The 25,978-nt window shown below is 46.7% G+C and overlaps 1 protein-coding gene across 1 annotated transcript; it reads right to left on the bottom strand.

The window, feature by feature from the left end:
- Window positions 1-3,685: 3,685 nt before the first annotated feature.
- Window positions 3,686-16,377, bottom strand: Cldn11 (claudin 11). The gene is made up of 3 exons (XM_038348360.1): window positions 16,152-16,377; window positions 12,387-12,551; window positions 3,686-3,932 (listed from the first exon to the last, which is right to left on the bottom strand). The coding sequence occupies exons 1-3, from the start codon at window positions 16,375-16,377 to the stop codon at window positions 3,700-3,702; spliced, it is 624 nt and encodes a 207-aa protein (XP_038204288.1). The 3' UTR covers window positions 3,686-3,699.
- Between the last annotated feature and the right edge of the window lie 9,601 nt (window positions 16,378-25,978).

Genomic DNA, 25,978 nt, shown 5'->3' with positions numbered 1-25,978 from the left:
AGCATGTGATGTCATGAGCACAAATGTCCTGCCAAACATTTAAGATGCTGCAGCTCATTGTGGACATTGTATAGAGAAACACTGACATACAGATTATTTCTAATTAAAACAAGAAAAGAGGCATGACGAGACAGATCCGGACATTGTTCTATTGTTCCAGCAGGCCACCGATGCAGCGTGGGTGTGTAACTTGCATTCTCCAAGCTCACAGGCTTCTCCTTTTGTTCCCAGTCTTGTGGCCAGCATCTCCAAACCCAGCGCTTCCCTGGAAACGCTCTCGGCTTTAATGTGGTTCCTATCGAGTTCTTGGAAAGCATGAACAGAACCGGTTTATTTTCAGTGCTAAGATCCCTCCACGCTGTCTATTCAGACCAGGCCGCAGAAGTGATGGTCTTACTCTCAAAATCATCCTGTCTCCAATGACTGGCAAAGAGGGGACAAAGGACAGGATTTCTGCACCCCAGAACAACAGGAGAAAACTGCTTTCAATCAAAGTGTTTTCAATCCACTGTTCCTCAAAGTGTCCTACGGAGGCAACCCAGCAGGGTGGCCACAGAACACACCCAAACACACACACACACTTGGCTCTGGACTCAGATCCACTGAGTGAGTGTTTAGGAGAGAAGAAAGTGAGCATCTGACCCCTTGAGTGATGGGGTCTTACGGTGAAGGCTTATGCTTAAATAGGCTTAAATCCCTGTCAGTCCTGAACAGACAGGTACCTGACCTTCACAAGCCTCATAAAGAGCATTCATGTGGGAGGATTAAAGAGGAAAAGTCCTGCAGAGCCAGGTCTCAAGAGCGTGGACTCCTCCTCCCTGTGGTTTAGGTAGACAGTATGTTGAGGCTGCCATTTGGGGTGTGCTGTAGGAGTCACTGTCTCCACATGAATTAAGATTTACTATGACCATTCAAAAATGTATTGGCCACATTCTAATTGAACTCACGGAGAGCAGATAAAGTGAATTCCTCTTAGGAATACAGAGTCAGAACCTATCAGTAGGCCTTTTCCACATAAGTAACTTAGAAATCGTTTCTACCATGATATTTGGGCATGGGCATTTCCAGAGAGACTTTGTTCATCTGAAGGATACACTATACTAGATAACGAAATTAGTGTTTTCAGTCTGTGCGTGCGTGCGTGCGTGCGTGCGTGCGTGCGTGCGTGTGTGTGTGTGTGTGTGTGTGTGTGTGTGTGTGTTGGGGGAAGCACACGTGTGATAGTACATGTAGGGATCAGAAAGCAACCCTGAATGTCCTTCCTCTCTTTCAACCTTGTTTTTTAAGACTGGGTCTCATGGGTTCACTGCTGCTAGCTGATCTACAAGCGTCTGGCTACTGCCCTGTCCCTGCCACTGCTGTGATGGTGCCCACACCCTAGTGTTACAGCACTGTTGCCTCCAGCTGTTACATGGCTTCTGGAGCTTGGAATTCAGATCTCCAGACTTCTGATAAAGCAAGCGCTTTATCCACTGAGCCTTCTCCCAAGCCTGAATAATTTGGAGAAAACAGCCAAAATATATTATAACCTGGTCTTTTAGAGCAAACTCATAACCCAACAAAGTTTCTGAAATAGAAAAAAAAATCAAAAATAAAACCACACTTAATATGTCTTTGTTCAAACTGTCAAAAAACTGTTTGGACAAAATACATCCAGGTATTTCAACTAACACCCAATAAAATGAATTCATCCAAGTCTCCCTAGAGGCTTAGCCAGTCCTTTTCTCGAGTTTCCAAAGCCGTGGTTGGGCTGCATTGTGCTTATAACTTGACTCTTACGACTCCACGCTTTCCCCGACACCGGAACAAGGAAGTCACACCTAAGAAACCTAGAGAACAATGAGGTCACATTTTTATGATCATGCACTACCTCCATGATCTAGTGAATAAAGAATGTGTGTGTGTATGTGTGTGTGTGTGTGTGTGTGTGTGTGTGTGTGTGTGTGTGTTAGTCCAGGTACACGTGGAAGCCAAGGGTTAAAGCCAGGCATCTCCCCCAAACCACTCACATTTTTGCTGCTGTTTTTTGTTTGTTTTGTTTCTGTTTGAGATAGTGTCTTTCTATGTAGCCCTGGCTGTCTTGAAACTCACTTTGCAGATCGAGATGGACTCACAGATATCCATCCCCCAACTCTGCCTCCCAAATTCTGAAATTAAAGGCATGAAGCCAGGTGGTGGCACATGAGGCAGAGGCAAGTGGACCTCTGTGAGCTGGAGGCCAGCCTGGTCTACAGAGTGAGTACCAGGACAGCCAGGGCTGCATGAAGAAACCTTGTCTCAAGGAAGGAAAGGGGGGGGGGGGGGCGTGAACTTCCATGTTTGGCTCATTATCTTTTTTTTTCTTTTTTTTAAAGAAGATCTCTCACTGAACCTGGAGTTCCTAGACTCTCCATAGATCTTCCTGACTACACAGCACATAACAGAGAGAGAGAGAGAGAGAGAGAGAGAGAGAGAGAGAGAGAGAGAGAGAGAGGAGAGTTAGCAGTGGGGCTGATTGTAGCTGAACTGTATCACTCCCCGTACTTAAACAGCGAGCTCTTTACCAACAGAGCCAGCTCTCCAACCCCAAATGATTTGTTGTTAGCTTGGCCATCAGAAATTAATTTTTTGAGCTTTGTTTTGTTTGTTTCTGCTTTATTTTTAATCAAATAATACTCTAAAAACAACAGAAGACTAAAGACCAGTTTGGGAGACACTTTGTTATTTTATTGCACAGATTTTACCTGAACAAAATGCACCAACCCTGTTTGGAGTGTCCAGAGTCTCCGATATTGATAGACCATTAGTGCTTACACCCAGGAAGCCAAATTCAACAGTACAATTTATGTTAAACAACATCGCTTCCAGATCGCTAGCAGAATGGAGACAGGGACGGAGGGGGAGAAAAGCTTTTACAATGTGTTAATTGTGAAGCACACACAACTGGAGAATTAAGAACCACAGCATACAAACCTGGAAATCGTGGCTGGTCAGTTAAAGTTATAATCTTCTTACTACTACTTACTGCATATTAAAGTCTGCTTGGTTCATTTCCTTCATACTGGTGAATTGAGAATTTCAGGAAACCCATGGTTATAAAAATGATCAATCTTGAAAAAGTACACACAGATAAATGTAAAATCACCAATTAAGGAAGAGCCCCAACCCCACCCTTATAAAAAGGAAGCATTCTCAGAGAGAGAGAGAGCGCTCCGAGGTCCCTCCCACTTGTGTTCCCAAGTCTATCATCTGCTATCTCTTGTGTGTCAGTGACCATGAAACTGAAGAGGGAAGGAAAAACAGAGAGGTGTCTTTGTGAGGTTCCCATTGTCATCAGTAACCGTTTGAAAAATGTCTTTTATTTCTCATCCAATCCACACCCAAGTCAGCTATGTTTCCAAGACATTTGAATTTAAGAGAGAAACAAAATATTTTTTTAATCAACAACAATGGAATGCCCAAGGGAAGAGCTAACAGCGGGCACACCATGAGAAAACTATGTGGGCTTTATCTGGGCTAGAGATTTCTTTTAAGAACCGAGAAGTGGTGGGGTGGGTGGGGTGGGTGGGGTGTTAAGACTGCTAACCACCAGGCAGGATACTTTCTAGACCTTTGGCTTTAGTGCCTGGCAGAGAAGTGGGCTTCTCCCCACTGTGGCGAGCAAACCCAGGGCCCCAGGCCCAGCATCTACAGCACCTCGGTGGGCAGTGGAGCAGCCCTCTAGACGTGGGCACTCTTGGCATGCGTGGGCGAGCTGGAGCCAGAGGAGTAATAGAAACGGTTTTCTCCAAATGACTGTGCATCCCCAGAGCAGCAGACGATGACACAGCCACCCACCAGGCACATCACAGCACCGATCCAGCCTGCATACAGCGAGTAGCCAAAGCTCACGATGGTGATCTCACGGTGGGCGCATACGGGGAACCATATGGTGGCGACAATGGCGCAGAGAGCTGGGGAGACAGGGAGAGAGGGTGACTGGACACATCCATCGTGCACCGAGTACACTGGGCAGGCAAGTTCACTCCACAGACACGCCCCTTTCAATCAACTACAAAAACACCAATACAAGCCGGGCGGTGCATGCCTTTAATCCCAGCACTCGGGAGGCAGAGGCAGGCGGATCTCTGTGAGTTTGAGGCCAGTCTGGTCTACAAGAGCTAGTTCCAGGACAGGCTCCAAAAGCTACAGAGAAATCCTGTCTCAAAAAATCATAAATAAATAAATAAATAAAATTTTAAAAATCCCCACCAATACCCAAAGCACTGTTCCTTTGGCAATCTCTGCCCTATAGAATGAGATGACTTACAACAGACTGTGTGCAATGGCTGGTCCTTGTTTTCCTCAATAGGTACCAAGATAGGTGTAAGGACTTGATGTAATCATTTAAGCCCCAAACCCATGTATTTGTTTGTACTTACGTATCATGTTACTTTTAGTTTGGGTTCTGGTTTTGTGTGTGTGTGTGTGTGTGTGTGTGTGTGTGTGTGTGTGTGTTGTGGCTGTTGTTCTGAGCTTTTTCAGGTCAAGGCCTCACACAGAGCCCAGGGGGACCTTGCACTCATTAAGTTGTCTTGCTGTGTAGCCAGCGACCTTGAGTCCTGTCCCCTGAGTTCTGAGGTTTCAGGCATGAGTTGATACAAGCGGTGTATGGGGTGCTCGAATGGAACGCCGTGGTTTGCTAGGCAGAGCTCTCTGCCTTTACAATCCCGTTGTTCTAGTTACCTAATCGCACTAAGCGTATGGCTCTATGCGTCTATTGCTCTCCCACGTTCTGAGTTCTGTGAAGGCAGGGGCCATGCCTTAACTATGTGTAGGAACTCAGTGATCAGCTCAGTACCAGACACAGCTCCATGTTTCCCAGATGGATGAGTAAACAATCAGGATCTTCAAAAATGAGAAACAAGATGGTATCCATCCAGTTCCCCATGCTCTTGAGTTGGTCAGTCCACATCACAAAGATCTGGACAAGCTATTCCTTTTCTCTCGCTGGTGCAAACGTTGCGAATATGGACAGAGGACCAGGCAAGAATCTGAGTTTGTGTGATATCTGTCACGATCACAGAACACCAACACACAAACGAACAGTTCTTGGGGTAAAAATGGCTCATCTATTCAAGAGTTTTAATTGTCATTGTACTTTATTTATGGCATGTATGTGTATCCGTGAGCACACACATCACAGGGTATGTGCGGAAGTCAAAGAACAAGTTTCAGGAGCCCACAACTGGGTACCAAGGATTGAACTCGAACTGCCAGGCTTGGAGGCAAGTGTCTCTATCTGCTGAATCTTCCTGCTAGCCCAGATTTTTTTCAAGAAAATTTAAACATTTACCCAAGGTCTACCAAATAGGGTAGCAACAGGCTACACAGGGCCATTTCACCTATGCCGTGGGGCTAGTGAGACTGAAATTTTGATTTTTTTTAAATTTTAATGATTTTCATTCAAATGGCCACATGTGTCTGATGACAGTTTTACTGAAAGACACGGCTTGAAAAGATAACAAACCCCATGACTCCCTTTGTATAGTCTGATTTCTCCCAAGCACAGCAGGACAGAAACTTCAGGAAAAGTTTTAACTAGAGATGGCCTGTTAGAGGTGCCAGACACAACACTGATCAGAACAAGATTTCCAGTCGGCCTCCTAGAAACCATGGCCAAGTTCAAGCTACAGCACCACACTGCCGCCAGCCCAGCACTTGCCTCCTGGGGGCTTGTTGCTTTCAACACAGGATGCTATTTTCTGGTTTCTACACAAGCTTTCTAACATACACCGTCTGACCATGGGGAGGAAACACAATCTATCTAACATCAGCTGTAAACTAAGGATTCAAACCTTACCCATTCTAAATGATTTAAAATTATCTCATTTGTCACGTAGCCTACGACAGTTCTTATTAACTACGGACTAGCTGCACCCCCCGAGTAAGATGGAAATACACAATAAGAAGAGGTCCTTCCTAGTCTTAAAGAGTGCACACCCAGTCACCAGAAAAAGCTTTCCAACTTCCAGGCGCCCTGAGAGGGGCAGGGGAAGGAACAAGAAGGTGAGGAAGAAAGGTCTCACTCCCCTAAACAACTGATTTGAGTCAGCACAACCAATCCCTCCCATTAACAGCTAACTGGTTTCAAAACACTTCATGGTTCAAATAAGTGTTATTCTTTGGGGCTACTTTGTATTTACACACAGAACACGCATACACACTCGTGCACATGAGCGCTTACACCACTTCTCGCCTTTATGAAAACTAAGAACATTCAGATTCACTTTAGATTTTACACAGGAAGAGCAGAAATGGTCTCCAATCCAATTAGCGTTCCTTTATTTCCTAAGCACAGATAAAGCAGCCAGGAAGAGTCAGGCTCTGTCTTCCAAGAATGTTGGCTGTTTTTGCTTGTGATAGAGATGTTATATTTACTGTATTTAACTCACTAGAAAAGGGGGATGCTTATTCATGTGTGTAACGGCCACAGAGGACTGGGTCGACAAACAAAAGACAGATAGCTGGATGAATGGATGCACGGATGGACAGACAGGTGAATGAAAGGTAGTCTCGTTTTGGTTCTACTTCCCCTACACCCCAGTCACAAATTTTAATGTGACTTTAACAGTGAAAGCCACAGACTCACAATCTACCTCATTAAAACCTCCCCTCTTCCATAACCCGTGCAAACTAGGCAGATGAACACTGGCAGCTCTTTCCTTCCTGCAGACGAATGAACTCGAGGTGGAATTCCTGCGGCACTCAGAGACGAGGCACATCAAAACCGCTAAGAAACGACAGGCCACCACACAACATGAAAAGGAACTAGAGGCCAACTTGCAGTTACCTCCAGCTGAACTTGAAAGGAAAACTGTTTAGACACTAACAAAGGAGAATAGGAGAACATACTCCATTTCAGCGGTAGCTTTGGGCGGGTGAGGGGGCGTGAGGGCGCTGACTGACCAGTAGAGTTAGAAAGTACAAGCCAAAGCACCGCGTTACTGAAAAATGTGTTGGTTTTCCCAAAGGCAGAGCCTTGCTAAGCCTGTTTCTATCTGTACCTACTGTTTCCATCTGTACCATTCCAAAAAACAGGAGTTTGAAACAGTCCTTCTGTCTGGGAAAAAAAATAAAATTTCCATGAAAAGTTACAGTTACCCATAAGGTAAAGAAAGATGAACAACTGAATGTCTCCCTTCTCTATTTATGTCAGAAGTTATTTTTAAATTAAGTCTCTAAGACAAGACAGCAATTCTGTGCTCAGATTTCTTACTCCTTCAATAGGTGCCATCCTCACCTGCACGGGAAGGAGCAGGACTCTGCAGTCTGTTTAGGGGAGGAGAAGCTAAAAACTCAGGGAAGAGGTGGCAGACGCACAACAGATTTGCCCTCTCATAAGTAAAATCCCCTCCTTGTTAAAGAGTGAGAACATTTGCCGTTATCAGGAACAATTTTCAAATAATACAATACAATGTGTTTCTTAGTTGACAGGACACATCTTTGCTAAAAGTTCATGATGTATCTTAACTAGACACAGTAGTTACAAAAGCAATATCTAAGTGTATCTTCCCATCTTTTTAGATGTTAAATAGCACATGGTAATATTCAGAAACTAAGTAAACAAGATACACATAACCTCTCTTAAATGTGTACAATTAATTATGAGGTGTCAACCAAAAAAGTAGCAAAAGAAAAGGAAGGAAGTGTGAGCTGAGGCGGTTCAGTGGGTAAAAATGCTTATTGTACAACCATCAGGACCTCAGTTCAAATCCCCAACACCCACGTAAAGGTCTGGCACAGCTACCTGTACCTATCACCCAGAACTAAAACACCCAACTAAAACACCCAAACTAAAATAACTTTGTAGGAGAAAGGAGAGGAAGATCCCTGGAACCTGCTGACTTTCAGCCTTGCTCCAAGCTGAGTGAAACCTGTCTCAGAAGAATAAGGCAAAAAGGGATAGAGGACAGGAAAGGTCCTCTTCAAACTCTCTCAGGTGCACCTCTCTCTCTCTCTCTCTCTCTCTCTCTCACACACACACACCCACACACACACATACACACACACACACACACACACACGGAAAAAAGATACAAGGAGGTTAAATAAAATTAATGCAGATGTGTCTGAATTTTTAGGTAACAAATGAGAGAAAAACAGAGAAAGAAGAAGACTAGGAATGTGGGGAGTCCCCGGACCAGCGTCTCTTCTTCCATGATGTGAGCTTGTGTTTCAGGCCCTGCTGCAGCTACACTAGGCAGCAAAGAAGCTCTTTAAAGCACTGTTAACTGCTCGAGTTGTTCTGACCGTATCCTCCTTGGTACGTTGAGATCGTCACCAGAGTCATCTACGGCCTAGGGTGTCAGGGAACGAAAAGTTGAGGATGACGGGAAAGCCTAGCTGAACTGCACGGGGAGAGGAAGTTTGAAGCCTACACGTGGGACCGAGGGGAGGGGTAATATTTCTCAGGGAGCTGGAGTCATAGCTGTTGTTCTTTCCCCATATGGACCTAGGGAAGCCTGAGTTTCTCTTTTCTCACCTATTGCTTCCCAAAGCTCTTCCCACACAGTGACCGTCAGGAAAGCCCAGCGTTTACCGCTGTCATCGAGTCAATGGAATATTCAAGTCCGTTATTTTCCTGGCCAACTCTCAGCACTGACGTTTTCCCCATCGTTCTCACTGCATGCGTCATTGTCTACGTTTTCCTACAGCATTCTAAACCAAGTCCCATGGTTATCTGTCAGACTTCATTTTATTCGTATTTAGTGTTGTGCGTGTGTTGCTAGGGTTTGAAGCTGTACACTATGCCACATATCTTGTTTTTTCAAAAAGAAAAATCACAGAAAGGGTTCACACAGTATTTAGGGTCTCCGTTCACTGTCAGAGTCGCTGCCCTCCTGAGATGCCCCATCATTCCCACTACCGAGAGGAATTTTTATTTAGACCCTTGTCTAAATAAAAATTTTTATTTAGACCCTTGTCTAAATATATGTACACAGTAAATAAGCCTGTTCTCCTCTGCCTGGATTCAGGACCTCACTCTTTCCAAAGGCAAGGATCCCCTTTCCCGCTAGGAAATCTGCAGGCCGTCTCACACTAGCCCACACCCTTGATTCTAGTACAATCCGCCACTAACCCAAAAGCTTGCAGCTGAAACAACTTTTTCCACAATAAATAAAGCCACCAGGCCCAGATGTGTAAAGGGGAAAAGAAAAGAAGACAGAAGTCCCTGAGGAAGCCGAGCACCGGTTCCTCCCTGCCCACTCCCTGAGAGACGTCCAGCTGAAGGGCTTTCCACGGCCCAGCAAGAAAAGAATGAACTGAATCAGAACAAGGAGTCAGGGTTCCTTGGGATGGGAACGGTGACCATCTCCACTGTGGGTCCCCACATTCCGATTTCTATGGATGCAGGTGATGTCTCTGGAAAATGCAAAACCGTGCCTCTCCTCTCCAGCTGTGTGCGTGGACATGACCCCTGCAGAACTCAAACATGCCAACATCATGGCAAAATCACGGCAACCATGATATTCTATGCGCCATATGCCATGCTAAGTGTGTCCCATACTTTCTTGTGCGTTCTCACTAAGCTGGGAAGGAAGCCTGGCTGCGCAGAGACCACAGAGGCCCTATTGGACACTGCTGGAGGGCAGTGGCGTCCTGATTCAGTGCAGATGGTTTGACTCCAGCAGACAAGGTGAAAAGCGTCAGGTCCTAGGGCCTTGGGCCTTAAAAGTTGAGAGGCTAGATTCTCCTCCACTCTCCCCTAGCAGCGAGCCATCTGTTGCTCTTAGAACACTGCCTCTGGCTTAAGAAGCCACAGAATCAAGCTCCTATTCCTCCCCACTCAGACTTAAAAAGACACAGCTGGCCAGCAGGCAGGCTTTCTTTCAAGCCTTGAGAAAAATAGTCAGAGACTCTCAGGACCAGAAAGAACTGAATTCATGTTCAGTTTCTCGAGCAGGACTGGCTGGCACTACCCCTTTCCAGCCCCACTCCCACCCCAGCTCCAGAACTTCATGCTAGCAGCCCTACTTCGGCTGGGGTGTCATCATCAGTGACCCTCAGGACTGAGCATGGGCCCAGGACCAACTTCTCCCCAGAGAGTAACAAGTGGCTCTAAACAACCCAGAGCTACACACAAAGGCGCCTTCACTCTCTGGCTCCACCGCCCATCCCTGAGGTGGGAAAGCAAGGGTCTTGTGGCTGGGGGTGAGAATACAAAAAGGACACCAGCAGATGACACTTGAGACAATGAACCTCCACAGTCCAGAGCCAGCTTCGTCCAGTCAAGACTACATGAAAACCGAGGGTCAGTGGAGACCTGCTGAGAAATAAATCTGACAGCAGTAAGAGGAGGGGCAGGCAGTATCAAGATGAGGCTAGACCCAGACTGCAAGGCCCTCCGTCCATTCTTCCCGTGATGCTTCTTTGGGCTCGGTTTTCTTTTCACCCACAGATTGAATGAAGACAGACAAACAGGGCCCAACAGATGCACATCCTCTCTCCAGCCCCATCCCATTTTCCCCAGCTATCAAACTGTCTTTCTGTACCAAGACATCTTCAAAAGATAAAGAAAACCTTGGGCCAGCGACCCACGGCTTAGTGGGCAAAGGAGATTGCTGACAAGGGCGGAAACCTGAGTTTGCTCTTCAGGTCCCTATGGTGGAAGGTGAGAACCAAGTGGCCTCTGTGCAGTGGTGCAAGCCTTTAATCCCAGTACTTGAAAGGCAGAGGCAAGTCGATCTCTGAGTTCAAGGCAGGCCTGGCCTACAGAGCAACTTCCAGGACAGCCGGGACTATATAAGCTCTATCTCAAAAAAAGATAGGAAGAAAGGAAGGGAGGGAGGAGGGAGGGAGGGAGGGAGGGAGGGAGGGGGAGGAGGGAGGGGAGGAGGGAGGGGGAGGAGGGAAGGGAAGGGGAGGGGAGGGGGAGGAGGGAAGGGAAGGGGGAGGGAGAAGGGGGAGGAGAGGAGAGGAGGGGAGGGGGGAGGGAGAGGGGAGGGGAGGGGAGGGGAGGGGGAAGAGAGGAGAGGAGGGGAGGGGGAAGAGAGGAGAGGAGGGGAGGGGGAAGAGAGGAGAGGAGAGGAGGGGAGGGGGGGAAGGGGAGAGGAGAGGAGAGGAGGGGAGGGGAGGGGAGGGGAGGGGAGGGGAGAGGAGAGGAGAGGAGAGGAGAGGAGAGGAGAGGAGAGGAGAGGAGAGGAGAGGAGAGGAGAGGAGAGGAGAGGAGAGGAGAGGAGAGGAGAGGAGAAAGTTTCAAATTACACATTGTGCTTCCCCACCACTCGAAAGCCAGAAACAAAGCAAAGCAAATCCACAATTCAAATCTATACACTTCGCTTGTTTCTCTCCTGCTTGTAGACTGGTCTGCAGTTGCTCAAGCATGCTGTCTCACTTGGAGGTATTCTGGAGCTCTTATGTGTAAGAAAAGAGAGCTAGTTTTCAAGACAGTGTATCTCGTGTATCCCAGTGAGTCTTATGTATCCTAGGCTAGCCTCATTAGCCAAGAGGATGACCTTGAACTTCGGATCCTCCTGCCTTCACCTTGCAAGGGCAAAGATTACACATGTGCTTCTTGCCAGCATTTCTTTTTGCAGTACAGGGGACAAGACCCTCAGCAGGAAGTTAGATCAAGATCCTACATACAGGTACGATCAGCAAAACTGAATGAGCGTGAACCACTTCCACAGTGTAGATTGTTTCTTCCTCCACCCCATGACCTGTCAGCTTCTCTTCAGCTCTCTGGATCCCTGTGCTCCGGGGAAACCCCTCCAGAGTGACTTAGCTGCTGTCTTCCCTGTATACTTCATACAAGTCATTTTAAGGTGACCTCCCCAGACTCCATATCCTGGAGTATCTATACACACCCTTTTCTTCATAGGGGGTCCCCATAGCCTAGCACAGTGCCTGCTATTCTTGATCAATGGACACCTACTAAACAAAATACTCATCCATCACCTGCTGGTCTGCCATGCCCCGCCCCTTTTCTTTTGTGCTCTTCTTTCCCTGCCCTTTTTGTTATTTATTAATGAGGCTCTCATTTCTTACTGCAGTGAGAATGAGAGCCTGGGAGCCTCCTAAAATATATATCTTTCCTGATCTGATCCCCAGAAAATGCCAGTTTAATTGATTTGCTATGAAGTGTGAACAAGTCATTCTAAAGGGATTCTGCTGTAGAGCCTGCTTAGAGAGTCACCACACAAACCCCTTTCTTCCAACTTTCCTTGTTAATCTCCCAGCCCTTCTCACAGATGTAACCAGAGTCCTGTCTGAATTCCTCTGGAATATGACTGAAAGGACACAGATTGTGGGTGTCTGTAGTCCAGTATGCTCTCTTGACTTCTCGCATTTCTCTTGACTTAGCAACTGCAAGACCTGAGCTCCCTCACGTTCACTAGAGTTGGGGAGCCAGAGGGAAAGCTTACCCAGCAGGATGAGGAGCACCCCCGCCAGCTGGGCTCGCCTGTACTTGGCCACTCCAGGCTCGTGGCCCATTCGGATGCAGGGAAGAACCGTCAACAGCAGCAAGATGGCTGGCAGACCCAGAACCGAAGCCGCAATCATGAGAGCTCTACAAGCCTGCACATAGCCTGGGAAGGAGAGAACAGAGAGGGTGAGTTAGACCCCGGCACGCGGGGGAGGGGGGTGGGGTCTTACTCCTGAGTCCCACCTCTCAGGAATTCAACACCACCTTCCTCCTTCTGGTCTCCTCTAAGACTTAAAATGTGATCAACGTTGTCCAAGATCACCCGGCACCTCCTACCTTTAAAGGAACTCGGCGGTAGCGCAGTGAGAGAGCAAGAGAAACAGAGCGGACGAGGGTGCAGAGCACTCGACCACGGGGAGCCGTCAAGAGGGTGCAGAGCACTCGGCCACGGGGAGCAGTCAAGATTTACTTGCATCATTATAAGACCTTATTAAAGAATCCAGAAACTCAAATGCTCAGCTCACCTATGATGACGGGTTGCTTGGCTCGTCTACTGCAACACCGTCTGCCTATGGAACTGTAGCGAGTCAGTGATTACTGCATCTTACTTGCTTGTCGCCAGAGTGATGATAATAACAAAGGCTTTCCACCTCCCTACTGGAACTCCACTGGCAATAAAATTCTCAGTTCAAAGAGTCTTTAGAAAATAGTCTACGCTAAGAACTGAGAAAATGGGTAGCAGATATTACTGATATTATTGTTCTGGGTCGAAGCAATAATTTTTTGTTTGTTTGTTTGTTTTGTTTTCAGGACAGGAACTCTCTATTGTCCGGACAATTCTCAATCTCTGATCCTCCTGCTTCAGCCTCCGCAGTGCTGGGTTACACTCACACTCAGCCTAGTGCGGTACTGCTCACCTCAGTGTGCCACATGATTTTGTCTTCAGTTCCTACTGGGTATGAATGTATGTAGCCCTGACTATATTAGAAACTAAGACTACGACATCCCTTCTCTCGCTCCTCCCCAGAGGCTGCTGTCCTCATGGCTCCTATCCCCTTAGATGATCAAGTTCCATTTCCTGCTTTATTAATGGTGTCTGGGCATGTTTCTCCATGGGTCTGTCAATGCTTAAAAGATGTCTTTCCAGTCCTGGGGATTCCTGTAGAGTAGACACCTGCCTTGGTCTTCATGCCCCCATAACAGGTGGCAGAACTATCAGTGAAGGAAAAGGTGAGTTGAAAAGAGATGTAGAGCAAAGATATCCACTCTATATTGCCAAATAAAAATGCTAAGTGAGAGCTTTATGAGGACACAGATTATGATATGAACAATGTTACAAATAAAGCTGGACAGATACCAAGATCTTCACAGATGCAGGTTTACTGTTTCCCTTTTACATCGTTCACTGTTCCCCACTGAATCATTTCCCCCACTTTAAAAATAAAAGCCTTGCGTTTATAAATGTCAGTTATCTGTTTTGTTTCATTTGCTTAGGCAGAGATAGTGGCCTGAGTGAGGCTGAGTTATCCGCAAAGCCAAGAACTGATTCTTTCCCGTGGACCACGACCCCATGTCAGATTCAGCCAACCTCCCCTTTGTGTCAACATGCAGTGCCACCACTGCTTCTTAGCAAGGTGCGCCACATGGGCTTTCTTCCAGCTACTGCCCATCGTCTTAAGAATGAGATAACCTGTCAGGTATCCGAGGAGGAGCCCCAGAAGTCTGAGGCCCAGCCCCTCCCCCCCTATCAGAAGAGCCTGGGAGAAGAGCCAGGGCCCACACAAAGGCAGCAGTCAACTCAAACTGATGCTCTGAAATTTACGGCACAAGGCTGGCCATGTGCTGCAGTCCCAGGGCCATGTCTGGACTCAGAAGTCAGAGACAGAGCAGTGCCCCTACCCACACCCAGTTGGTAAGGTAAGGAAGCATAGGACAATTAAACTTTTCCACACAATATACTCCCTGCCCCCCGCATGGCCTGTGTGCTCTGAAAACAAGCCATTTGGCAGCGGATGCTCAGGAAATGTAATTTCAGGGGGAGGAAACAAACGGATTTTATACATCAGTCAGAAATCTCTACCGCCAATGACATTTGCCCTTTCTAGATCGTCTCCAACTTCAAAGGGGACCTTCGTTTCTTATCTCACTGAGTCCTGCAAGCAATCCTGAAAGACAAGTGGTTGGTTTATTTAAATAATTTTTATTTAAATAAAGTTTTATTTAAAGAAGACCTACTAGGGTCTACTGGTGTTAGCAACCTGTCCTGGGTAACCCAGATTGTGAGAGCTAGGTCCTGAAGTCTGGCCCATGTCTATCAAAGCTGCCTTAACTGATGCTGAGTCCACACCAGGATTCCCTAACCCTGTCCTTCCAAATGTCCAGATGGAGAAAGGGGTACTGAAAGACGGAGCTGATATGCATTGTGCCCCCTCCCACTATGTGGTAGAGGCAAGGTCTGGACCAGGAGCAAATGCAAAGAGAACTTAAAATGTAATGGAGGTGTTGGTATAGCTCAGTCTGCGGAGAGTTCGCCTAACATGAACAAAGCCCCGGGTTCGATTCCCAATACCGCATCCTGGGATAAGAACAAGAAGTTAGCAGTAAGTGAGCTGGGTGGAGGGAGGTGAATTCCAAATGCCCTCTCTGAGAAAGAGGGGGCAATTGGGGGCACAGGGACTCTGGAAAGCCCAATGGTCTGGAGAAGGCACAAATTCAGCTACTCTAAGACCAGTAACTTTAGGGCTGATTTCTTCTCATCTTAAGACCTGGCTATGCCCTTAAATACAAACATCATCAAAGGCCAGAGGCAGCCTCACCTAGGTGACAGTTAAGCCACAAGGCATGACAGATTTCAAGCAGGAACCTACAAGTGGTGCTGACAACCTCCCAAGTCATCTTTCCCATAGGACACAAAGGAGGATATGCCCTCCCAAACTCCCTCACCCAATGTCTCAGAGGCTCATCAATCCTCCCACACACACCCAAAGATACAGCTGCAAGCCTGAAGTGACCCTCAGCACTGCCTTTCTCTCTGGTGGACTGTCCCTCTCTCGGGGTGCTGGATCTTCTCAATACCAAGCAGCCCGCTTGGAGGAAGGGTGACACTCTAGCAGGGGAGGGATGTCATTGCAGCCTGCTTTTGAGGGACCCCGGGGCAAAGGATATGGGTGGTGGCAGGCCAGATAAGACAGGCCTTGAGACCTGAGAGAACCATTCGAGATTCACTAATCTGGCAAATCCAAAGAGTCCTTGAACATGAGCCTAACCTCTCGGGGACGGCTGAGTCCCGGACGTCTCAGAAGCTCAGCAGATACTTTCCGAGGCACCAGTGTGAAAGTAATCACTCTGTGCTCTTTCCTCCTCAGATCTATAGACTGGCTCTGATCAGAAGCCTGTCGGGGAAGGTAGGGACCTGGCCTCAGGATCTTTGGTAGATTAGCTTGGAAACCTGGGATGACGAAGCAATGGGAATTAACAAGAGTGAGTTCCTACCATGTGTATAGGACTGGATTCATTAAATTCTCCAAGCCATTAGCCAGTGTTACCAGTGGCCAAATTGCCTCTATTATCCCATGTTTCAGATAAAGAAACCGAAGCCTACAGGGGGTTGTTTAGGGCTAATTCTCCTACAAGGTGGGATTGGAGATGTCACAAATGTACTTAGAGGTCTCTAGAGTCCCCAAACTTCTGAGAACCCTGTCGAAAAAAGCTCATTTCTGCCTCAGCCTGCCTCTGGAAGCTGCTTCAAGCTCAGGGTCCTTACCCGGGAGGATGAGGATGTCCACGAGGGGCTTGCAGTGGTAGAGACCAGTGGCCATGACGCAGTCGGCCCACAGCCCCTTGGAGCCCAATTCGTCCATTTTTCGGCAGGTGGGGATGGTGTAGCTGCAGGTCACCACCCAGTCATTGGTAGACGTGGTGACGATAATGCCGATCCAACCCACGAAGCTCGTGACGAAGCCCACCACCTGCAGGCATGTGGCTACCATGGTGGCAGCAGCGACGTTCACGTGGCTCGAGCCTCGCGGACTGTGCCCCCTGTGCCGGCCTGGACAAGGCCTGCCCTAGGCTTTCCCTGCCGCCCTGGCGAGCCGTTGGCTCGGGACACTCGAGGTGGAGCGGGAGATGCTGCTAGCGCTGCCGAGAAGACAGGTGCGTCCGGCGGGGACAGCGGCGCTGCTGGGCAGCGCGCCCCCGCCCCCTCTTTAAACTCGGAGGCCCGGGCCAGCAAGCGCCAATCCGCGACAGCCCCGGGCCGAGCCGACCAATCGCGAGCCGGGCGGGGTGTGGCAGGGAGCAGGGCTCGGGGAGGGGGGAGCGGGCCGCCCGCCCGCGGGGCTGGGTGACGCACCGTCAGCGCAGGAAAGTAAATTAATCCCATCCAGATGGGGACCCGCGGAGTGCAAGGGGCTCGTCGCCGTCCTGTGGCATTTCCTGAGCGTAGTCTCTCTTCTTGAGGACACTCTCTTGTCTCCGTGGCTGGGTCTTCCTCTGCAACTTCTACCCACTACCCACTCGCTAGGTCTTCCCAGATGTAAACTCTTCCAAGGGCACCCAGTACAGTTTCCTATGGCCCTAAGGAGTCGAGGGGCCCAGCTTTCCGATGTTGTCACAAGAAAAGACCAGAAGAGAGCACTTGCTGCGCATGCACAGCAAGAACCTGAATCCCAATCTTCAGTGCCCAATTAAAAAAATAAATAAAATAAAAAGCCTAGTGTGTAAAAAACCTTGTGTGACCTGCACGCCTGTAACCCCAGTGAAGCTGGGCTGAGGCGGAATGATCTCTGGGATTTGTTGACTGCCACCCCAGTTCTAGATTCAGTGCAATTCTCTGTCTCAAGGGAATGAAGTGGATGGCGCCAGAGCAGGACATGGGACATCCTCCTAAGGCACCCCACACATAACACACACACGCACACACACACATGCACACACACAAACACTCCACAAGAAGAGAGTAAAACAATAAAGATGCTTTTCTTGGCGTCAAATCAGCTCTGGTCACAATAACAGTGACAATAGCCACACTCAGACCTGCTATGAACGCTTACTGTGTACGTGTGTTTTTCTATTACAGCTCATTGAATTCTCCAAAGTTTGTAATGGAAACAATTGTCGATGCCACACAGAAAGAAAAATAAAAAGCCATCAAATGATGAGTTCCTCAAGTTTGCAGTTAGGACGGAGAATTCGTGGGTCCATCTCATCCCTGTCCCTGACCGTTCCTGGGCACCCATCCTAGTTATCACTTTCCGAATGTTCTGAGAGGGCTTGGTGTTCCACTTCTGATACATTAAAAGCAAAGCGCTCTGCCCGGATCACGGTAAACAAGTGAGTTTCTGTTCTCCGCTGAGGAAACCACCAGCCCCAACTGTGTGGGGAGCGGAAGATATCAGCAACCACAGCCTGGCAGCCCCCTTCTTAGTGCATTCAGATAAGGCTCCTTATGTGCCCCTTGGGAAGGAGGTACTGGGTAGGGAGGAACCCCGGGACTTGAACATTGCCGCTTCAGGTTTGTACAGCTGGAAGGCTTGAAAGCCGTTGGCTTTTCTTACTATGTCCTGATCTGGTCTTGAAAGTATTCTTGATCTAGTCATCTAGGCCACTTTCTATTTAAAACAGTGAAGGATTTCAGCAAATACAAGCACTTGGCACAAGCACTTGGTGCTCAACGTTCTGAAGCCTCAGATACTAATTCTGTACTGCTGGTGTTGAGTTTACCACAGCCAACCTCATGCTGGAGTCACTGCAAGCCACCAAGTCTTCTAGGGAGGACTGGCCTTGAGGAGATGGTGGGCTGTCCCTTAGCCTGGGGGAGTGATGGTAAAGACTTCATCAGTGTTACTGTGGCTCAGCGGGACACCCTACCACGTGCTTGACACGGGGCTGGTACTGTTGACAATGTCAGCTCCTCTTTGTGCTACCAGGCCAGGCTGCACAGTTCGAATCCTGGCTCCACTACTACTGGCTACGGGATCAAAACATTTCACATTGCTTTTTTTTAAAAAATATAAAACTTGTATCCGTTCCTTGATAATTTCATGCATGTACCTTTTTAAATACATTTTTATTTACTTATTTTGTGTGCATGTATATGTGTATGGGTGTGTGTGCACGGCACATGTGTAGAGGTCAAAGAACAACTTGCAGAAGTCAGTTCACCCTTTGTGCCACATGAATCAAACTCCAGCCTTCAGTTTTGATGGCAGGCGCTTTACCTGAGCTGTTTCACCAACCCTATTAGTGGTCTTCTCCCATTTGTAAAGCGGGGGAGAAAACCCACCCTTATGGTTATCTTTATGCGTATGTAAGTCACTGTACATACAGTGTTGAAAGTGATGTCTGATACAAATACTCAATAAACCTGGCTACGACATTACCATCTGGGGCTCAGAATTCTTGTTTTTGCATTCTTCTTGCATCCATGCAAGGTGAGGATTTGTACAAACTATTTTATAGGATTCTATTCGCCTTTTGAATGAACCATCAGGTCTACAGAGGTATATTAATCTGGATGTTGTCAGATATTCTCTTATAACACCCAAAACTAGCTTTGTGCTAAGTACAATATAAGATATGAAAACCCCAAGCACTGCAAAATAATTAGGACCTTACGTTCTCCGCACCCCAGTAGGACTAATGCTCTACACAGGACAGCCCAATCAGAATTCAGCAATGGTCTGCTTGCCCACAGGTCTCACGTATGTGTACGACACTGGTGCATACAAACTCTTTCTCTCTCTCTTTCTCTCTCCCTCTCTCTCTCTCTCTCTCTCTCTCTCTCTCACACACACACACACACACACACACACGTACATGTGCGTGTGCTTACAAAGTCAGACACAAAGTAGTAAAATGACTTTCTAAACAGTCAAAGTTTCTGTCTTGGAAAGCAACACCCAGGGCACACATTCCTTCTAGATCACTTCCTTCACCCATGTGACTCTCAGGCTCTTCACTTGGGAATGAGAAGTGAGTTTTCCACTAGGGGTGTTGTGAAGATTAAGTCACCACGTATCACGTGTAAACATAAGCTACATTTACGAGACAAGACGCTAATAATTACTATGATCATCTTCTGATGACAAGCACACACAAAATGCTACCTGGGGGAGGCCAACAGATATATGATGGGGCTGAATAAATTAGCCACGAGTAAAAAGGTTGTCCACTCCAAATGAAGGCAGGCAGCCACTGAGGCACAGAAACCCATCACCAACACGTGGACAGAAGCCCTGAGAATCCACCACTAGCCTCAGGATATGGCTTCATGAGCCCCAGACGTGGAGGGTGCAATCCACAGCAAATAAAAAGTCCACCAACTCTCTCACTTTATTTTATTTGAGCTAGGGTTTCTCCCACATTCCTTACCGTGCCTGCATCTCACGTCTTCCCTGTGATAGAGATCTGACCCCCCACATCTAACAGCCCAATGAAACAGCATCCCAAGCCCACACAACCTCAGGCACCCTTCCACCCTGAGTCTCAGAGTCCAGCCACACCCACAGAGTGGCACCAGCCCATCTTGGTTTGTTTTCTTCCAGAAACTCCATCACCGTGTCCCCTCTCCACACTCCCCCGGAAGCTCCATCGTCACCGTGTCCCCTCTCCACACTCCCCCGGAAGCTCCATCGTCACCGTGTCCCCTCTCCACATCCCCACAGGAGCTCCATCGTCACCGTGTCCCCTCTCCACACTCCACAGTTCATCGCAGAGCTGGAAAGTTCCTGAGGAGCCCTGAGTTTCTGTCTTCTGACCTGGAGGCATTTGAAAGGGAGAGTTTAGAGGGCCACTTAGTGCACTAAACCGAGGAAAAAGGAAGCAGTTGTGCTAAGTGTCACCATATCATTTACACCTGAAACTGGCCATTCAGTCAGAGTGTGCTGTGTACAACGTAAGGCTAAGGCTTTTGCTAGAAGGCATCAAAAAGCTCACGCTGAGAACTTTGGGCCAAATAAGTGTGCTCTTAGCGCCCACTAGTGATCGCATAGGTGGTTAAAAAACTGAAGGGAACGCTGAGAGAACCCAGTGATTGACTAACCTAACCTCAACCTACATGTCAAGTAGGTGGTAGACCTAACTAAAATTTGTGTTTTTCTGGGACAGTTTTCTTCATATACTCATATCTTTAGGAAACCAAACACAAGGTGTACATGAACCTGCTTCTCCAAGACTGCATCAACAATCTGTTGTGTGCAGAGGGTACACTCTTGCATGTGTTTATGCACACACACATGCAGACGCCAGAGAACAGCACCGAGCAGTGCTCCGTAGGCACCGCTCACCTTCTACTTTTCTGCTTGTTCGTTTTCAGTTCCCACTGACCTGGACAGAACGAGTAAGCTAGCCTGGTTGACCAGCTAGCTTCAGGGATGCGTGCGTCTCCACCTTCCCGGGGATGGAATTACACATCATCAAGCACACTTTCTTAGTGCATTTTATTTGAATTATGTATATGTGTGTGTGGTGTGTGTGTGTAGGAATGCAGGTGCCCACATAGGTCAGATAAGGCATCAGATCTCTGGGAGCTGAAGATGGGAGTCGGGAGCTGAAGATGGGAGTAGGGAGCTGAAGATAGGAGTTGTGAGCTGCCTCATGTGCCTGCTGTGGTGTTTTTAACCACTGAACCGTCAATGGCCCCAAGCTGACCTTTATGTTTGTTTGTTTGTTTGTTTGTTGTTTCTTTGTTTGTTTTAAAACTGGGCTTCTCTGTTTAACAACTCTGGCTGTCCTAGAACTTAATTTGTAGACCAGGCTGGCCTCCAACTCACAGAAATCCACCTGCCTCTGCCTCCCGAGTGCTGAGATTAAAGGCCTGCCTGTGCCACCACGACCAGCAAGTCAAGTCAACCTTTTTTTTTTTTTTTAACATAGACTTTGAAGATTAAACACAGGTCCTCTTGCTTGTGAGTACTCTACTAACTAGGCCAATCCCATAGTCCATACCTTTAAGAGCATCTATTTTTAAATGACAAATTTCTCTTGTGGGCTTAAAATATTTGATAATTCAAAAACTTCACATACACATAGTTTTAGAATTATTGCAGTGCAGATTCACAAAGTAAGCAAGTGTCTAAAAAAAGACTTATAATAAGTTAAATGCCCCATGCTTTCAGGATTTTATGTGTTGTGTTTATCACTGAAACCTGAGAAGGTGGCATGGGTACCCATGAGAACATTCAATACATACAGACCAAATGGCAATTTTTCTTTTAGAAAAAGAGAGAAAGAGATTGCAAAAACTCCAAAACCTTAGGAAGGGAATGTGAAGACACTCTGTGCAGACATCCGAAGGAATCGGCGCTGGCTTAGGGACCGGACCAAGGCAGAGTCCCGCCTCCGTGGTCCCTTAGACACGGAGAGCTTTTCCAACAGAAGAGGTCTGACCGCTCAGCGTATAGTCAACCTCTTCACTTAACTCTGGGCCGCTAGGGCCTCTTCTGCAGACTTGCCAGCAAAGAGGGATTGCCCGCGTTGCCTCACCTAGCGCTTTAGACGCTGCCGAAAGCAGGGACTGTCGTGCGCACCTGTGTGCAGTCTTGGCTAACCAGGAATCAGAGACAGGTGGACTGCCTAAACTCAGGAATTTGAAAGTGCAACATAGTAAGAGCCAATCTCAAAAATAAATACATTTTTTAAAAAAACTTCACCTACTAGGAACATGTTCAGAGCCCCATTTCTGACTCTTCATCTTCAATTAAACCATTTCTTCAAAAGCCTTCATTTTTATTTTTTCATACATAAGTACAATGCATTTTGATCACACCTACTCCTCCTTCCTCCAATTCCTCCCATGTTCCACCAATATCTCCCTCTCAAATTCATGCCCTCTTCTATACATGCCTGTATGCACATAAGGATAGGACTATTTGGGATGTGGAACTCTCCGCTACCCCTCCAGCACCAGGTCTGCCGGTTTCCTGCCATCACGACAATGGACTAAGCCACTGAAATGCAAGTCAGCCCCAATTAAATGTTTCCTTATGAGAGCTGACATGGCCACGGTGTCTCTTCACAGGATAGAAACCCTAGCTAAGACGCCATCGCTGAAATCCTACCAACCCTTCGGCTTTTAGTTTTCCTGACCCCGCCCCCTGCAGTGCTCGCTGAACCCCGGGTGCCGGTGTTGTCTTTCCCATGTCCTATCCGGGATGGACGCTCCTCTCTTGCTTCCTCTCTACCCTCTCGCTGGCTGTGGTTCTCTGTAACAGTCTCTGTCTGCGCGAAAAGAAGGTTCCTTGATCAGGGTGAGAGCTGTGTTCATCAAGAAGCCTACAGGTGCAATTTCTGGCCCGGAAGCCATTTTTATCCCAAAGTTGCCTTCCTTCAAATTATACACAAGGAAATAATGAATGTGAGAAATGGATGGATCTGGGGTTGCGTCCTGTCTCCGGTCCTCAGACAGCCCGTTCTTCTCCCAGAAGCCTGAGAAGAGTCGGGGTGATGGCATGGGTTCCAGCCATGCCATCACAGTTCCTGATTCCTTGGAAAAGGGACTTGTGTTACCCCTAACCTGGAGCCCACATTTCCTAAAAACATGAGAATGACAATATATGGCTGGAAAAATGAGAAAACAATCTAAGGAGGCCCACATTAAGTCTGGCAACTCAGACAGTAAGAACAAGTATTGTCATTTAACTACATGGGATATTGGTATAAAGGCCAATTTGTCAAGTTTTTTTAAAAAAAACATTTATTTCATATACAGTGTTCTGCCTGCATGTATGCTTACAGGCCAGAACAGGGCACCAGCTCTCATTAAGGATGGCTGTGAGCCACCATGTGGTTGCTGGGAATTGAACTCAGGACCTCTGGAAGAACAATCGGTGCTCTCTCTTAACCTCTGAGCCATCTCTCCAGCCCTAATTTGTCAAGTTTTAAGCCCCGTGTTCAACCCATGCATACACATACACATAATTTATAATGAGTCTCTGAAAAAGGGAAATTCTGTTATCAACACTATACAGACGTTTCAGTTTTCAAAGAAGCAGAAGAGAATCTTCTTGGTCTTTTTTTCTGTATCTTATTTATTTTTCCAAGATGGAGTCTCTTCATGTAAGCCAGACTGGCTTCTAGCTAATAATTCTGCTTTCTCAGACTCTGTGCTAGGATTACAGGCATGCCCCACCACGTCTGTGTCTTTTTCTTTCTGTTTCATTTTTTTTAACTTTATTTATGTGCATTGGTGTTTTACTTGCATGTTTTACCTCTGTGTGAGGGGGTCAGATCCTATGGAACTGGAGTTACAGACAGTTGAGAGCTGCCATGTAGGTGCTGGGAATTTAACCCGAGTCCTCTGGAAGAGCAGCCGGTGATCTTAACAGCTGAGCCACCTCTCCAGCTCCCTTTCTGTTCCGTACATAAATAATTTTCTTGCTAGATTATCCTGAATGAGGCCATGCTTGGGCACCAGAACCAAGGAGACATTGCTACGAGATGGTTATGAACACTGGGCTGAAACTGTTTCCGTGACTCAGATAACAGGTTTAGCCTTTTAATTTTGTGGCTAGTGTTGTGTTTCCCACCAATAAAATGGTATTATTAATAATAACAATTTCATCGTAGCTGTGAAAATTGAAGGTGCAGTTTTCACTCCAATTAAGAGTCAGCTAAGAAATATATGAATTCAAAAGAAGACACGGACAATGGGTCTGTACGATGCTATGTCAGGTAAAAGCACGTGCTACCACACCTCATGACCTGATTTTGGAACCCGTATGATAGGAGAGAGCAAACCCCTGCAAATCTTCCCCTCATCACACATATGCATAACGTGTGTGTGTGTGTGTGTGTGTGCATGCGCGCATGCACATGTGTGTGTGTGTGCGTGTGTGTGCACATGATGGTATGTAAAATGCTTGGAGCAGTAGAAGGTGATCAATAAACATTAATTTCTATGCAAAAGAAGGTAATTAATTGGCTATAAATCTGTTAGTAAATATGAGCAATTTTTATGTAACACGGTGAAATTAAAAATATTTCATTACCTACTATGAAAGTAGAATTTGAGAAAAAGCAAGCAGCATCTTTGTGTTTCAATATAAGAAAAGGTCTTTATTTATTTGTTTGTTTATTCATTCTTTCATTCATTTTACTTTCTCAAGAAAAAATTCCTCTGTGTAACCCTGACTGTCCTGGAACTCACTCTGTAGACAGGCTGGCCTGAACCTCAACATTCACCTGACTACGCCTCCCCAGTGCTGGGATTAAAGGGTGAGAGCCACAATCTCCATCTAAGAAAAGGCCTTTCAAACAGCCAAGATAAACCTCTGCCAAGGTTTTAAAATCCTTCCTATTTTAATCCTAAAATTAAAAACCTTCGTGTTTAATTTCACTGAAAATAATCTTTGCAAAACTTAGGTTGGCCACTGGAGGACGCTCATGGACTGCCTGCGCTACTAGATAAAGTGGTCCTTTGACTTATGCGAAGAAACATTAGCAAAAAACCACCCGCCTCACTGGCATACCCGTCTCCGGAGTAATTTGGTAACAGAGCTGAAGATTTAAGGTGCACATGCTTTTCAACCCAGCTCCTGTAAGTTTGTCTAAGAAACTTGTAAAAATATTCAGTTAATGTTTTCTCTGATTTACATTTCAATAAAGGGTCAATTAAGAACTAGACAGGTTATAAATATGCTCTTGTTTTTATTTTATGTGTTCATGTGTGAGACTATGTTCACGTATGCATATGATGTGTGCATACAGACGTATGTGTGTGCCCATGGAGCTCTGGAGCTGGAGTTAGAGGCACTTGTAGCCTCCCGACCTGGGTGCCGGGAACTGAACTCCGGACCCTGGACAGCAGCAATTGCTCCCCACTACAGAGCCATCTCCCCAGACTGCCATCCTCACAGCACACACCGCTGCACCCATTTCATTAGATCTGTACAGCTGGAGGTTACTTAAATCCATATACATGTATTTGGGAAATATACAATAAAATTTAACAAATAATTTCTTTGAGTAGTGAGATTGGATTTTTTGTTGTTGTTGGTTTGGTTTGGTTTGGTTTGGTTTGGTTTGGTTTGGTTTTGGTGGTGTTTAGGGGTTTGTTTGTTTGGGGGGCTGTTGGAGGGCTTTTTTTGTATGGTTTTGTAATTGTTTGGGGGTTGTTTTGTTGTTATCTTTCCAGACAGGGTTTCTCTGTGCAGCCCCAGCTTTCCTGGAACTCACTCTGTAGACCAGGCTGGCCTCAAACGCACAGAGATCAGCCTGCCTCTGCCTCCCAAATGCTGGAATTAAAGGCATGCACCACCACTGCCTGGCTCTCTCTTCTTTTTTAGACATTCTTCCATAACAAACATAAGTTTTTGATAAATAGGAAAAATTTTAATTCTCTTTAAGTGTAAACTACCCTAGGCCTTTATAAATATCTATGGACTGGTGAGACAGCTCCATGGGTAAAGCTGCTCATCACCAAGACTAATTCATGACCTGAGTTTGACTTCCATACCAATGTCAAACACACACTAAATCACACATACACATACACACCTTAAATCAGTCTCTTGACGTCTATACAAATGTTACTTCACACAAACACACATACTCACCCTTAATTAATCAAAAAATAATTTGAAATGTTGTTAT

This window comes from Arvicola amphibius, chromosome 11 (assembly GCF_903992535.2).
Source record: "Arvicola amphibius chromosome 11, mArvAmp1.2, whole genome shotgun sequence".
In the NCBI taxonomy this organism is placed as follows: Eukaryota; Metazoa; Chordata; class Mammalia; order Rodentia; family Cricetidae; genus Arvicola; species Arvicola amphibius.
This window is presented reverse-complemented; position numbering and strand designations above follow the sequence as displayed.

Excerpts from the sequence above, each read along its gene's own strand:
- Cldn11 (XM_038348360.1), bottom strand. The coding sequence starts at position 16,377 with ATGGTAGCCACATGCCTGCAGGTGGTGGGCTTCGTCACGAGCTTCGTG. Across the intron at positions 12,552-16,151 it reads GGACATCCTCATCCTCCCGG|GCTATGTGCAGGCTTGTAGA; the intron begins GTAAGGACCCTG and ends TCTCCTTCCCAG. Across the intron at positions 3,933-12,386 it reads GGTGCTCCTCATCCTGCTGG|CTCTCTGCGCCATTGTCGCC; the intron begins GTAAGCTTTCCC and ends CTGTCTCCCCAG.